The sequence below is a fragment of the Plasmodium inui genome (assembly GCF_000524495.1).
Source record: "Plasmodium inui San Antonio 1 unplaced genomic scaffold supercont1.17, whole genome shotgun sequence".
In the NCBI taxonomy this organism is placed as follows: Eukaryota; Apicomplexa; class Aconoidasida; order Haemosporida; family Plasmodiidae; genus Plasmodium; species Plasmodium inui.
In genome coordinates, this window is record NW_008481851.1 from 183,892 (window position 1) to 197,161 (window position 13,270).

The following is a 13,270-nucleotide window of genomic DNA, read 5'->3' on the forward strand; positions in this document are numbered from 1 at the left end:
AGAAAAAAAGGAAAAAACAAAATGGGCATATTTTTCGTTCCCCTCCGCACAGTTTTCACATTTTATATGCGCACGGTAGGTGCATATTTTTACGCGTGGACAGTATGCACTTTTGTAGTTACCCCTGGCTGAGGGGGGCAGCACAAATTGGAAGTGCTGGAATGGGCACTCCGCACGGGTGCTCGGGGATTGGCGCTACAAAATTGGCACCCACAAATGGTAACTGCACCCTACATGACAATGTTAAAATGAGTCATCGTTTCAATCTGATGAGAAGCCACGAAACGCCCCGTGCCCCAATTAACGTTTTGGAATCACCCCTGTTGAGCTGTCGCATTTGAGAAAAAAGGAGAGAGAAAGATACGGCGAATGGCTCGGAGCATTGATACTCATCACAAGTAAAAGACATCCATGCTTTATTTTAACCCAGTTGCCAAAATGAAGAGAAGTCTCGGGGGTACGAGACAGAGTAGGCATTTTTCGGTTGTCACGATTTGCTACTATGTTTCATTTGGGTTGGTCCATTAGGCCCCATTGGAGTGAAACGGCACAAATCTGTGTCAGTCGTGTATATATCATATACGCATAACGCCTACAATCCGCCCGTGCAGTTCACTGCAAGAAGTAGAGCAGGTGCTGAACCAACTCAGCGTACTTCTCATGTATAACGAGGTGACAACATTCGGGTAAAATAATCATTTTCACATTTTCCGCATATTTCTTTTTTTTTTCCAAAAATTTTACGGTGTAAGAGTAAGGAGTCAGTTTATCTTCCTTTCTGTAGAGGGGGGGTGAAAAAAAAAAAAAAGGCGGGGGTCACATATGTGCAAACAAAAATGGGATCTTTTGCTAGGCCAATTTTTATTCTTATTATCTATGGTACCGAATGGACATGCGAAAGGTGAAATTTTGTTAACAGTGACAAGCGTGAGGGGGCAGACATTTTCTGCTTCTTCCATTTGAGAAGGAAATGGATTCCTACACAGCATAGATATCGTTGTGGGCGCATGTAACTCCCCATGGGGGTAAGCAACGTTGTGTAGGAGTTCACAAGGATGCCTACCCGTAGATGAAAAGGATGTCCACGTTCGTTTTTAACAAAGCAGCGTAGTGCTTCTTCGAATCTTGGATTTTTATTCCGGTCAGTACCTTTAGAAATGTTTCAATGAACTTTTCATGCTACAGTTAGGTGGAAAAGGGGTATAAGGAAAAAAAAGAGAAAAAATGACGTACATAAAATTATTCCTTGCCAAGTAGGAATTACACAAGGGTTCCAATTTTTTACGTACATGGCCTGATGGCCCCCTCAGGGCTACTTATAAATGCGTATCGGCTAAATGCCAACACGTGGGGTGCGAATTTATTCACAAGTGAGATGTTGCACGTTTGTAAAATGGGACAATTTCTCTATTCCTCATGGTGTCTTTTTCTGCCGCTTACATTTTCTCGGAGTAGTGAGTACCGTTTCATTGCATCTTCTACGTTATTCTCGAAGTTGTAATATTCATTCTGATATTTTTAAACAAGAATTATGCGCATTTAATTAAGGGGGAATTATGGGAATGGAAGGGGACTTTTGTAGGTGCGCGCAGAAAGCGCTTTAAGACTTTTGTAACCTTTACTGTGTCCTCGGAGATCATCAAATGACTGTACTTCTTCGCTAGTCTCAGGCAAATACGTATGTTGTACTTTAGCAGGAAGCTGTAAGGGGGTGGAAGTAGGAGGACAGGTGGGGCGTACATAAACAGGGCGCATGCAAACTGATGGGAATGGTTCCTTCGTGTTAGCCTTTTTCACTGGACGCCGCTCCGACATGCATACACATAAAGGAGACGACCCTACATTAAGAATCGATGCCTCGGCTTAGCCAGCCCAGCTGCACTGATTAAGCAGAATTTCTTTATGTGTATTTTATTCTCTGCAGATAGGTGTGCTAAGTTAGGGGTAGTGGTGGTAAAACGTGAAAGTGTTTAAATAAGGTCGTATCTGCATGTAGACACATCCTCGTGCATTGCATACACTGAAGTGACCTCTTGGAAGAGCTCACGAAAAAAAAAAAAAAATAAAAATAAAAAAATTACTAGCTATGATACACCCCATGGAAAAGGCGACAATAATGAAGGTTGCATCTAAAATATTTTTGTTCCTTAATACGTCATAAATTTGTTCTGTGTATAACCGCTCCGTAAATTTGTTCGGGTTCTTCGAAAGGACGCTATTTCCGTGGCCGTAGAAGTCTGTTTGGGCGGTCAGAAGCGAGGGTGAAGAAGGGACACAAGCCATTAATCTGCGCAGCCCGCGGGGAGAGGCGCACAAAGGAAGTTATGCTAAAGAAGTCATGCAAAAAATTCATGCAAAAAAATCATGCTGAAATATTCCGGCCGAGGAAGTAGCGCCAAGAATGTCGCACGCTGCCCGATAGGGGTGGGAGCCCTAACCTAGCGATATAAACGCTTGGTTCACGTGAACCAAAGAATTCATCAACTTGTCGTACTGGTGAGTGCCCCCATTTAACCCGTGCAGAAGAAGCACAATTGCCTTTTCATGGTTGCTAGTGGAATTGGTATCTCGGTTTAAAAAGCACGTGGAGCTGTTACAGGTCGTGCTTTCATTTGATGGTAAGTTCTTTGAGTATACAATAAAGGTGCTCCCCTTCGTGCAACTAACATATTCGTATGCGATTTTGTTTGATGAAATCATCGATTATTCTGACAAGACAATTTTACGAAAAAAAAAAAAAGAAGAAGACTGAACTTTTTCGCTTTGTGTAGCTTTTCAGTATGGTAAATATTTTCTTACACGTAAAAATAATCAATGGTGATTCATACCCAGATGTTGCCTTTTACACACCTAAGTACACACATGGTTAAGCATTAAAGCGTGTGTCATTGGAATGCGAGAACGGATTTTATTGCAAGTAATACCACAAGCATGGCTATCATATAGATAATTTGCAAAACGAGTTACACATTAAAGGAAGCACAATTGGGGATTAAATTTCACTATTCGTTTAGCGAATTTATTTTTAAAGCTATTTTTTTTTTTTTGGCGAACTTAAAAATGTTGCATATGTGTGACATTAGTCTGTGCGCATGAATTTTTTTAGTGAATAGCAAAGGTAGATTCGCTTGATCTTCAAATTATTCCGTTTCGCATTTTGTGCATAAAGGTCAGCTATATTTTCTTCACTTTTGCTCAGTCGAGTGCGCCGTGCATTGCACAGCGGTCTTCCGCGGGGGGGAGGGGGTCTTTCTTCACTGTGAGGAATCGCTATATTGCATTATTGCATCATTGTAGCATTGCGGTGTTTTTCCTTTTTCCCTACCCCTCCCTCTAATAACACTTCAACACAATGCGGTCAATTTTTGCGTCACGTCAAAAGAGGAGAGTAAAGTGACATACTGAGAACTGGCCAATTTTAATTTGTAACCGTGATTCGAAGGGTATGATGGACGGGAAGCAAGCAGACTTTTTCCTACAAGGTGCTATTCCTTACATGCATTAAATTTCTTCCTGTTCGTGCAACGCGGGAAAAGGAACTCCAAGCGAATTTGAGAGGGGTACACATATAAAAAGGCAATGGTTTCACCTTTTATTTTTAAAGAGCATAGAACGGGATAAATTGACTCCACCTGGCGCCATGCATGTGAACGGAAAATACCACTTGTTAGTTCCGCCACAGCGGAATGAATCGTTTTAGATATGTACAAAATGCTACAAACACGGGCATATAAATGCGTATAAACTTTCCCCACCGAGAGGGGCATGCAACGTGTACCTTGCAGCGTGTACTTTACAACATGCAACTTTTCTGAGTGATGCTATTTCTTGGAAACGACGCAAAATGGAACGAAACGAAGCCAATTTTAGCCAAATGTGCCCTTTACCTTTTGGTGCGTCATGCATTTAAAGGCAGTACCGCGAACAATGCTGCACGGTTATAATTCATAAAAATGGTTCCCAACTTTTGCAAAAAAAAAAAAAACGAAAAGAAAAGAAAATATATTAACTTCATATTAACATATATTTCCGATTCACCGGTTTATTGGGTTTACGATATATAATGTGACTCCCTCCCTTTTTTAACTAAGAATGCGTTGCTGAGGAAGGTTAAGAAAAAAAAAAAAAGAGGAAAAAAGAAAAGGCACACCAAGATTCGTCAAGCTCAGCGCTTTGCTATTTATTCCATTATGTATCGTTTGAAGTGACCATAGAGTACATTTATTCGCTCCACCAATTCAGTGAAGAATTATCCCGAAAGAGGCACAAACGCAAACGGAAGAAGGAATGATTCTTCAGGACGAAAGGAGAGAAACGCGCATATTATTTACAACTGTTGACACGACAAAAAATAATACACATAATACGTTGAGCAAAGGAGATAAAAAAGAGCCGTTCTGTGCAGGAAATAGGAAAATAGCCAAAGGGAAAAATTAAGCTGCAACGAATTGTTCAAGTATAGAAAAGAGAAGGGTGCGTGGATATCGTCCCCTACCGGTGATTAGATAACTCGAAAAAGAGCCACAAAAATATCCTCCCCTTCATACGTGAGGAGTATAATTTTTGTATGCAATAACGTAACCATTCAACAGGGTAATAATGCAGTAATGCAACAATGCAATGATTCAATGATGCAATGATGGAATAATCGAATAATCGAACAATCGAATAAGGGAGAAAACAACAAAAAATCCCGCAACTAAATTGTTTGTCCATCTCCTTTGCGGGGGGAGAAGAAGACCACTGGCAAAAGTTTTACTTACAAAGGGGGGGGCCCAAAAACGGTGAGCGAGTAGCAAGTGAATTATATGCTCATCACTGTAAAATAAAAAGCAGCAAGTCTGGGAAAAAAAAGAAGGGGAATATCCGGCAAAGTTTACTCTCACTATCATGCTAAGGACAACACGAACGGAATAACGAGTAAAGGAAGGTCCCGATTATGGCTAAAAAGGGGACGCACATGTGCCTGTATATGTGGGGAACATTAATGTGGAGAAGCAAGCCAATTTTAGGGCATTTCATACGCGTTGTAGCTCCATCCTATCAAAGGACATGAATAATTCTTGTCCTCCGCCTTGAATCTCCCCACAGCTGCCCTTTTTTTTTTTTTTTTTTTATCATATTTTATCCCCCCCTCTTCATGTGTGTAATGCAAAATGGAGGAAGGCAGAATTTTATTTTACAGAGAAAACGACTACAGCATTTTGGAAAAGCACTATCAGAGTGCCCTGGAAAAGGACATACAGGAATTAATAATTTACTATGGCATGAAATTACTAAAGAAAAATATGAGGAAAAATTCATTTTTCAAATGGAGTCTTTACGAGCACGTTTTAAGAGCCTCCAGTGAATTAAATTTAATTGAATATGTGGACATGTGTTTTAATAAGTTGAATGAAAAGTTTGGAAAGTTGGATGGGAAAAAGTTGAATGTACTGAAAGGAATGGTATATGAATCAAAAAATAAAAACAGAGAGGCCTTAGATATTTATAAGAATTATTTATGCAAAGATTCTTGCGATATTTTAATAAGAGCAAGAATTGTGAGTTTAAAAAAAACAATAGAAAATGATAAAAATCAAGTTATACAGTTATTAAATGATCACTTAAAGGAGTTCCCAGTGGACATAGAAGCATGGCATGAATTGGCAGAAATATATTTAACGAATTGTTTGTATAACTATGCCTTGTACTGTTTTGAAGAAATTCTGCTACACCTACCTACCAATTTGTACTACGTATTAACCTGCGCAGAATTGCACTACACCGTTAGCCAGTTCGAAATAAGCAGCAAATATTTCTGTCTAGCCATTAAATTACAGAGGAATAATTTAAGGGGGCTGTGGGGAATAATAATGCTTAATGTTTCTAGATATTTCCACAGAAAACCCAAATCGCTAAGTGATAATGTAGATATAATTCTGACGTTACATTGTATTGATAGATTGCACAAATTGTACAACGGATTGAAGGTACAGTTGTTGTATAAAAATTCTATTCTGGAATATCTAAATGAGTTGAGAGACATTTTTAAGTGACACTCTTTTGGGGGACCAGAGTGACAGAGGGCATGGTGCGTTTGCGGAGCATATAGCCCCATTAGATGTAATTAAACGTTTTTTTTTCTTGGGGGGATTCCTACCTGTGTGGAACGCCTTACATCGTGTTCCATATGCAGCGACGTTCTGCGGCATTACCACTTAATTAAGTTAGTGCAATGCAATTAAAAGGTATCACCCGTCCGACGTTGTCTCGTTTTTACGTCTCTAGTTTTCTACCCCCGTGTGCGTGGTATCCTCGCAACGTTTATTGTTTCGTTTTCATTTGAAATGTGATTGTCCTATAAGAAGCGCACAGAACACCCTTTTTAGTCCATAGTCGATATGTATCGGTGCGCGCGCATCATTTGCGGCGCTGCACTTTATCGACGTGCTCTGCTGAAGGAGGGGTTACCCCCAACGGTAAATGTTTACAAAAATGGCTTTTCCCGTTCATTACTTATAATTTGGTGCCTACATTTTATTACCTTCATTTTTTTACATTTTTTTCATGATTTTCTCATTTTACCTTGACCTTATTACGCCCCGTGCCCCATTTTTTTATGTACCGGGGTGGCTATGTTTTTCCCCGCAAATGAGTGCTTGCATAGACAACTCTGTTTCGTATTAAACATGAGTTTTAATTAACCGCGCAAAAAAAAGAAAAAAAGAAAAAATAAATAAATTCCAAACGATGCAGTCAAATGTGCAATCGCGTACCCAAATAAGCGCGCGATAGACCTGTCTAGTACACGGGACCTCATAAAATTCTACAAAAGAACAAATTCGCAGTTGTAATGGGAATAAGGCACAAATCGTAGTTGTCTTTCAAATTACGTTACTTATTTTGATATAATTAATAATTACATCGTTTTGAAGTTAAATGTAAAAAAAATATAAAAAAAAAAAGACGATGAGGTCTCGTAGATCAAGATGAAAAAATCATTCTAAATCTTAAAAACATCGAAAAGGAAAAAAGCAATGTCAAAAGAAAAATTAACATTTAACCTAAAAAGGGATAAAATGGAGTAATAATGATAAAAAGAATGAGAGAAAAAAAAACTAGAGGGGAAAATAGGGCAAAGGAACGCACACAAACAGCTTGGGTTTTTATTCATTACATGTTCATAAAAACATTCGTTGAGAGAAAGATACATAAAGGTGGATTTAAAAAAAAAAAAAAAAAGCTAGCTGGCTAGCTAAACGAACATTTATAAACAGTTAGCATATTAAGCATGTACTTCTTTTTTTTTCTTTTTTTTTTTTGTTCTTATTCATATTTTGGCTTTTTTTTTTCCGAACATGCAATGTAACTAATTAAATTAATTTTTTACACGTATACTGGGTATTAAGACATACTCATGTACGCGCGCAGTACATAAATATATTTGACCGTTATAATGCATGTGGAGCACCCATTAAGCGCTCAGCTAGATTTGAAAAAAAACATATACGGACATGATATGTTGGTGTGTAGATATATACATACACAGGTACTTAAGCACACACGCACTATGCCGTATCCCATAGGTTTTAGATTCGGACTGTTACACAACAGCGTATCAAACAAGAGAAGAAAAAAAAAAAAACGAATGAAATTTTTATCTTCTCTAATGTGATAATAAGGAAGGTACATGGGGGCACATTCAGAGAGGGGGTCCTGTGTGTATACTGTGATTCTATTTTTCTTGTCTTCTTCCTTTTTTCTCTTCACTTTACATTTTTGGTGTACCAAAAATGTGCATAAAAAAAAATATGTACAAAAGTGAGGAGGGTAAATAAGGGGAGGGGGCAAATTATTTAATTAGGAAAGGACACGAAAATGCGAGTTTTCCTAAACTTTTGTGTGCTCACATATACGATGCACAACAGGGGGGTGCACAGCGCCCAAGCGCTTCTATCACGGTGCATTAGTAGAGCTAAATAATACATAAAAATGTACATTATATGTATATATATATGTACGCACATATATACATATCTGTTGGTATATAACAAAGGAGCACACCGAGTCTAGGTCAACGGCTTCCCGTTGTTGCCGTTGCACTTTTCATCCTTGGAGGGGTGTTTGTTATGGTTGTCCTTCTTGTAGCTGTTTTTCCTCCTCTTCTTGTCTATCATATTTTTTATCTGATTAAAAAGGCGCAGCACTTCCTTATGATCCAATTTCTGTATTGAGTCCATAAGGACGTCATAGGAATAATTAATCCTACCTTTAATCTTAACAAATGTTTTCAAATAGATGTAGGTGAACATACCAATAAAAATTTGACAATCAAATCTATCGGTAGCCCCACCATGTCCTGGAATGGAATGGCCAAAATCTTTAATTTTTAATGCTCTCTTAAAGCCTGATGCAAGGAAGCCACCGAATGGTGCCAAGAACGCGGCAAAAAGGCTCAAAACTAATCCGTGAAAAACCATGTTGGTGTAATATATCCTATTGATAGACAGTAGGGAGGATAACTGACTTGGTAGGGTATAATATTTTGGCTTGAAAATGGAACTATCTTCACAGTCCGTGGTATACAGTGTATAAAACGGTATAAACGAAATGTGATTTTGAGGACAAACAAGAAATTTATAGTTTTGTAAAATGTACGTTGCACCTATGCTATACAAAACGGTTATAACAGATGACCCAACAAACCCTTCAACTGTCTTCTTTGGGGATAATTCGATCAATCTTGTTTTTCCAAAGAGGACTCCAAATATATAGGCAAACGTATCATTCACAATAACTGAGGTTACGGGTACTAGAAACCAAATTAACCCCGAGTAAATGTTTGCAATGTGCATTATCGATTGGGTTACGATAAATAGCGAAGATAATAGTATGATACCTATCTGAGAAAACTGATATTTTAAAGAAAACTTTCTTAGAGATAGTATAAACCATATTAATCCAAAAAACGCTGATATGAACATATTTATCGAGTGATATTTTAATATGTACTTAAAAAGTCCTATTTGATGTTTCAATTTGGGGATAATCCACGGTATACCCCATGTTAATATGGTTAAGAAAAACCAGTACCATCTTATGTAAAAAATTTCTGGCAATTTCTTGTCCTTGTTTTCTACGCTCTTCATAGATATGATTTCTCTATACACAAAGCTCACCAGTACTAGCACTAGAAGAGAACAGTAGAGGTGTCCAGCTGCCACCGTTAGAATGGCTAAAAAACCTAGTGTTATTCCTGAGAAGAATCTCCTTTTAAACGTTTCTATATTCAATTCATGGCTTTTCATATCTAGATTATCGTTAAAGTTATTCTGGCTCGATATGGACATTCTGTTTTTACTTCCATTATTGGATATTCCCTTGTATCCATAGAATCGAATAAAATTTCTAAATCGGTTGTTTGTACTTTTTACATTAGCATGTTCCTTCAGATGCTTTATATCTTTGTAACATTTGATTTCCTTACTACCACTTTTCCTTCTCCTACATTCTATCATTTGGTTATTTTTGATCACATTTTCATCTTCCCCATTTTCTTCCTTCCCGTTTATTTCATCAATGCTTTCCTTTTTCTTGTATGCATTATTATTCCCATCTCCAATTTTGTCTATATCATCTGCACATTCGTTATTTGTCTCTAGGCTTGTGCTTTTACTTCTGGTCCTGTCTACAGTTTTGTCTTCCTGGGCAGAATTGTCATCATTGGGTATGTTCGTTTTGTCTTCCTCTGTGTAATTTTCGCCGTTGTGTGCTTCCTTTTTGTCATCTTCTACGAGGTTATTCTCGTTGATTTCCCCATTTTTTTTTTTTTTTTTTGTTCTACATTGATATCCGGGTTAATTAATTTTTTTTTCTTCATCTCCTCCTTCTTGACCTCATCGCTAATTATCTTTGGATTGTCCTCTTTGCTCCTACTTCCAAAGGATGAATCGATTATGGAACCACTGTTTTCCTTAACTTCTTCATTTCGTTTTGGCATTGTTTCCTTTAGTTTTTCTCATAAACCATTTTATACCATTAACGCGCCTTCTTGTGTGTGTATGTGAAGTACCGAATTGATGTTGATACGTTTTCTTCTCTTTTTTTCCTGGGCGGTAGCTGCCAACTGAACTACCTTTGCAATAGGGGCAGCAACAGGGGGCTGGAATAGTGTGCCCGTTTGTGTGGCTACGCGTCGAGGAGCTATTCTCACGTGTGCACCGACGTGTGCGTGTGCGTATATTCGGCATATGGATGCGGGGCGTACGGCTGCAGGGCGTATGGACTTCTCTGCGTTCGCACAGACTGGAAAGCGCAGCTGCAGTTGCATGTTTTAAGTGGTCATACAAACGCACCAGTGAATAAACGCGAGGAGAAATACACGGTTTGCGTAATCGTACCTAGGTGCACACGCGCATACAGGGGGGTGTACATAACGTGAATGTAACATATGAATATGTGCATACATATGTGTGCATTCACATACTCATGAGACTGATACACTGGGGCATATCTACAAAATAATCACTTGGGGAAAATCACGAGGAGTGCTTTTTTCTTTTATTTGTAAAAATTAACAAACCGCGCTATTCGTACGAGAAAAAATCTGCATCGTTTTTTAAATCACCCCTTAAAGAACAGCGCTGCGGAGGTATCTCTGGAATGGTTATCCCCTTTTACATGCGTGTAGGGGTGACCGGCTGACTGAAACCAGTTGGTAGCAAAAAAGGAAGAACACGATAAGAAAAGTGAAAAAGGGAAAACGTTATAAAATGAAAAAGTGAACAAAAAATAATAAAATAAATACGTGACTAAATAAATAAGTAAATAAATAAATAAAATACGGTGACGAAGAACGCAAGATGGCGAAAAGTTTGCTGCTCAAAAGGCGCTATGCAGAAATATACATACGCAAGTAGATAAACACAGGGGCATCCTGAAATATAATGTGTTGTTAAATTATGGCGTGGAGAGATGCTACTTAGAGGAGTTCACATCACTGATGGATGCGTAACAGCTTGAGGAGATAACAACCTTCTCATATTTTCTCACAAATGAAGAAAAAGGGAAAAAGGAAAAGGGGTTAAATTAAAAAGGGGAAAAATGACCGTAAGGATTACGTAAAGAAGAACGCAAAAAAGAAAGAAAAAGGGAACGCAAAATGAACGAGAAGGTCAACGCAAAAAATGATACTTTTAAACTCGCGGGAAAAATATCACTGGCACTTTTGTATATTAACATACGAGATAGCAGCTCAAACGTACGCTGCGTGTAAGAAAGGGAAAAACTGTGTTTGACACTGGGTCATGGAATTAACGAAAAAACGCAGGTCGAAAAATTGCTAAAAAAATTAAATAGGATCCCGAACACTTTTGTTACGCATGTGGCCTATTCACATTCTTGTTCACCGTGCCACATATGCTTATGCCTTGGCGCAAGGGCGCCTATGTATATATAAGTGCATTTGCCCACATGCCGTGTAAGCTCTATGCGCAACATCTCAGTATGCTGAAATGGAAGATAAAAGCTTTTTAAACGCCCACTTGCAATGTGCAACAAGTTAAAAAAAAAAAAAAAAAAAAAACAGGTAAAGATGAGGCACAGAAGAAATGGCCCAAGTGGCATATAAAGAAGAAAGTAGCACCAAAGCGAGTTGCCCCAAATTTACGCATGTGTAGATCCCTTTGCATGCAAATCTGAAGTAGTTAACCTTTTTGGTGACACATTTCACTCCAAGGGGAGATGGTTCAAACGTTCTTCTTTAGTCTGGACAGCTATCGCACAGAAGGAATATCTTATCTGTGCAAAAAAGTGAATTTAAAAAAATAAGAGGCGCTTCATCCCAATAAGAAGAGGGACGAATGAAAAACTTTGGGGGGAGGGGAAAGGATTACTGTGGTCCCCACAATTATGTAAGTACACATGTTTACTACGTGGGACCATTTACATATCAGCTCATTACGTCCGTCGCTCTGTGTAAGGAGCACAGTGGTAGTTATATTTCTGGCCCCTTTGTGGAGCCTTAAAAGTTTTGTGCACATTTACGTGCATCAGCAATTTACCAGGAAGGAATTAACCGTTTTGTTATCATCTTCTAATTAAAAACTTTCAGATTTTTCACGCATAGGCCGGTTTGAGCTACACTTGTGCTACTCTTGTGCAAGGCTTGCATGAGGTTGGCCGTATATCTCACCCACCCAGTCCTCTCTTTCGTTTAAACGTGATTCACTTTATGTGTAATAATGGGACAACGCAGAATGCGTTGGCGCAAAAGCCACCACCGCGGGGGTGATTACCGCATGTGTTGAAGAGAACATCATTCTGCACGCTAGATGGAGACGTGCATTTTGTTAATCCAAGTAGGACAAATATTGTGCATTCCCAGGCGGCATTTCCCCATTACCATTTAGCCCATTTCAACTTCGTATTGATTATATGCAGCTACGGCTGCTAACTCTTCTGCATGGGCTAATAATTCCTCTGGATAATGCATGTGTGGGAATTTGCACATCGAGGTATGTATATTTACATACACAGCTGTGTGAAACTGACACGGAGGTGAAAAGAAGGGATGAAATGCGCCCCACGCCCTTATCTATCCCATGAAATGAAATTTTAATTCACTTGACTTCGTATTCGAACAATTGCAAAAACGTTGTTGAAGTGACAACGCCTGCATAGGTATGCATCCTTCAGTGGACCGAAATGAAGAGCAAAGCAGCCCATTGGAGTGTTTAACAACCCCCAATGGCCTTTGGACGACCAGACAGATAGCAATCCCTCTCCCATTTTGGCACGCACGAAGAGGAATGGGGCAGCCCAAATGTATTTTTTCCCCCGTTCAAATTGTCGCTTCATTGGTATGCGCTCCGTATTAACAGACGTAATCTTTTAGAAAAGAAAAAACTTTTTTGGAGATGTACCATTTTGGAAGTGCTGCTGTTAAGCGTCCCCCTTTTAATGAAAACGAAGGAGCGTTTTTTTTCCTTTCCCGTTTGGTATGCTCCACCATTGTGCCGTTGCTTCAAGGTGCAAATGTAACGTGCCCCCTAGAAACGTTAGATGCTTAGTTGCGTAAGGAAGCAGATTGCCTACTTCACCATGCTTAAACACCAAATGGACTGAAGACAGAACAACGTTTTGTTTACAAAAATGTTTACAAGTTTAATTAATTTCTTTCTTTTTTTTTTTTTGTACATTTTTTATGGTTCGTTTTTAAAATAGCATTTTGCCTTCTGGTTATGTACATTTCATCAGTAGATGCGATAAAGAGGGAAAAAAAGGGAAG

General features: G+C 38.7%; 3 protein-coding genes across 3 annotated transcripts; 1 reads left to right on the plus strand and 2 right to left on the minus strand.

The window, feature by feature from the left end:
• Positions 1-612: 612 nt before the first annotated feature.
• Positions 613-2,700, minus strand: C922_03768 (hypothetical protein; the record flags this gene model as incomplete). The annotated part of the gene is made up of 7 exons (XM_008819357.1): positions 613-778; positions 1,064-1,179; positions 1,441-1,509; positions 1,617-1,701; positions 1,843-1,933; positions 2,082-2,237; positions 2,439-2,700. 7 exons carry the CDS (start codon positions 2,698-2,700, stop codon positions 613-615), a joined length of 945 nt encoding a protein of 314 aa, XP_008817579.1.
• Positions 2,701-5,156: 2,456 nt separating this feature from the next.
• C922_03769 (hypothetical protein) lies at positions 5,157-6,038 on the plus strand (the record flags this gene model as incomplete). The annotated part of the gene is made up of 1 exon (XM_008819358.1): positions 5,157-6,038. The coding sequence occupies one exon, from the start codon at positions 5,157-5,159 to the stop codon at positions 6,036-6,038; it is 882 nt and encodes a 293-aa protein (XP_008817580.1).
• A 2,013-nt stretch (positions 6,039-8,051) lies between these two features.
• Positions 8,052-9,982, minus strand: C922_03770 (phosphatidate cytidylyltransferase; the record flags this gene model as incomplete). The annotated part of the gene is made up of 2 exons (XM_008819359.1): positions 8,052-9,758; positions 9,827-9,982. The coding sequence occupies 2 exons, from the start codon at positions 9,980-9,982 to the stop codon at positions 8,052-8,054; spliced, it is 1,863 nt and encodes a 620-aa protein (XP_008817581.1).
• Between the last annotated feature and the right edge of the window lie 3,288 nt (positions 9,983-13,270).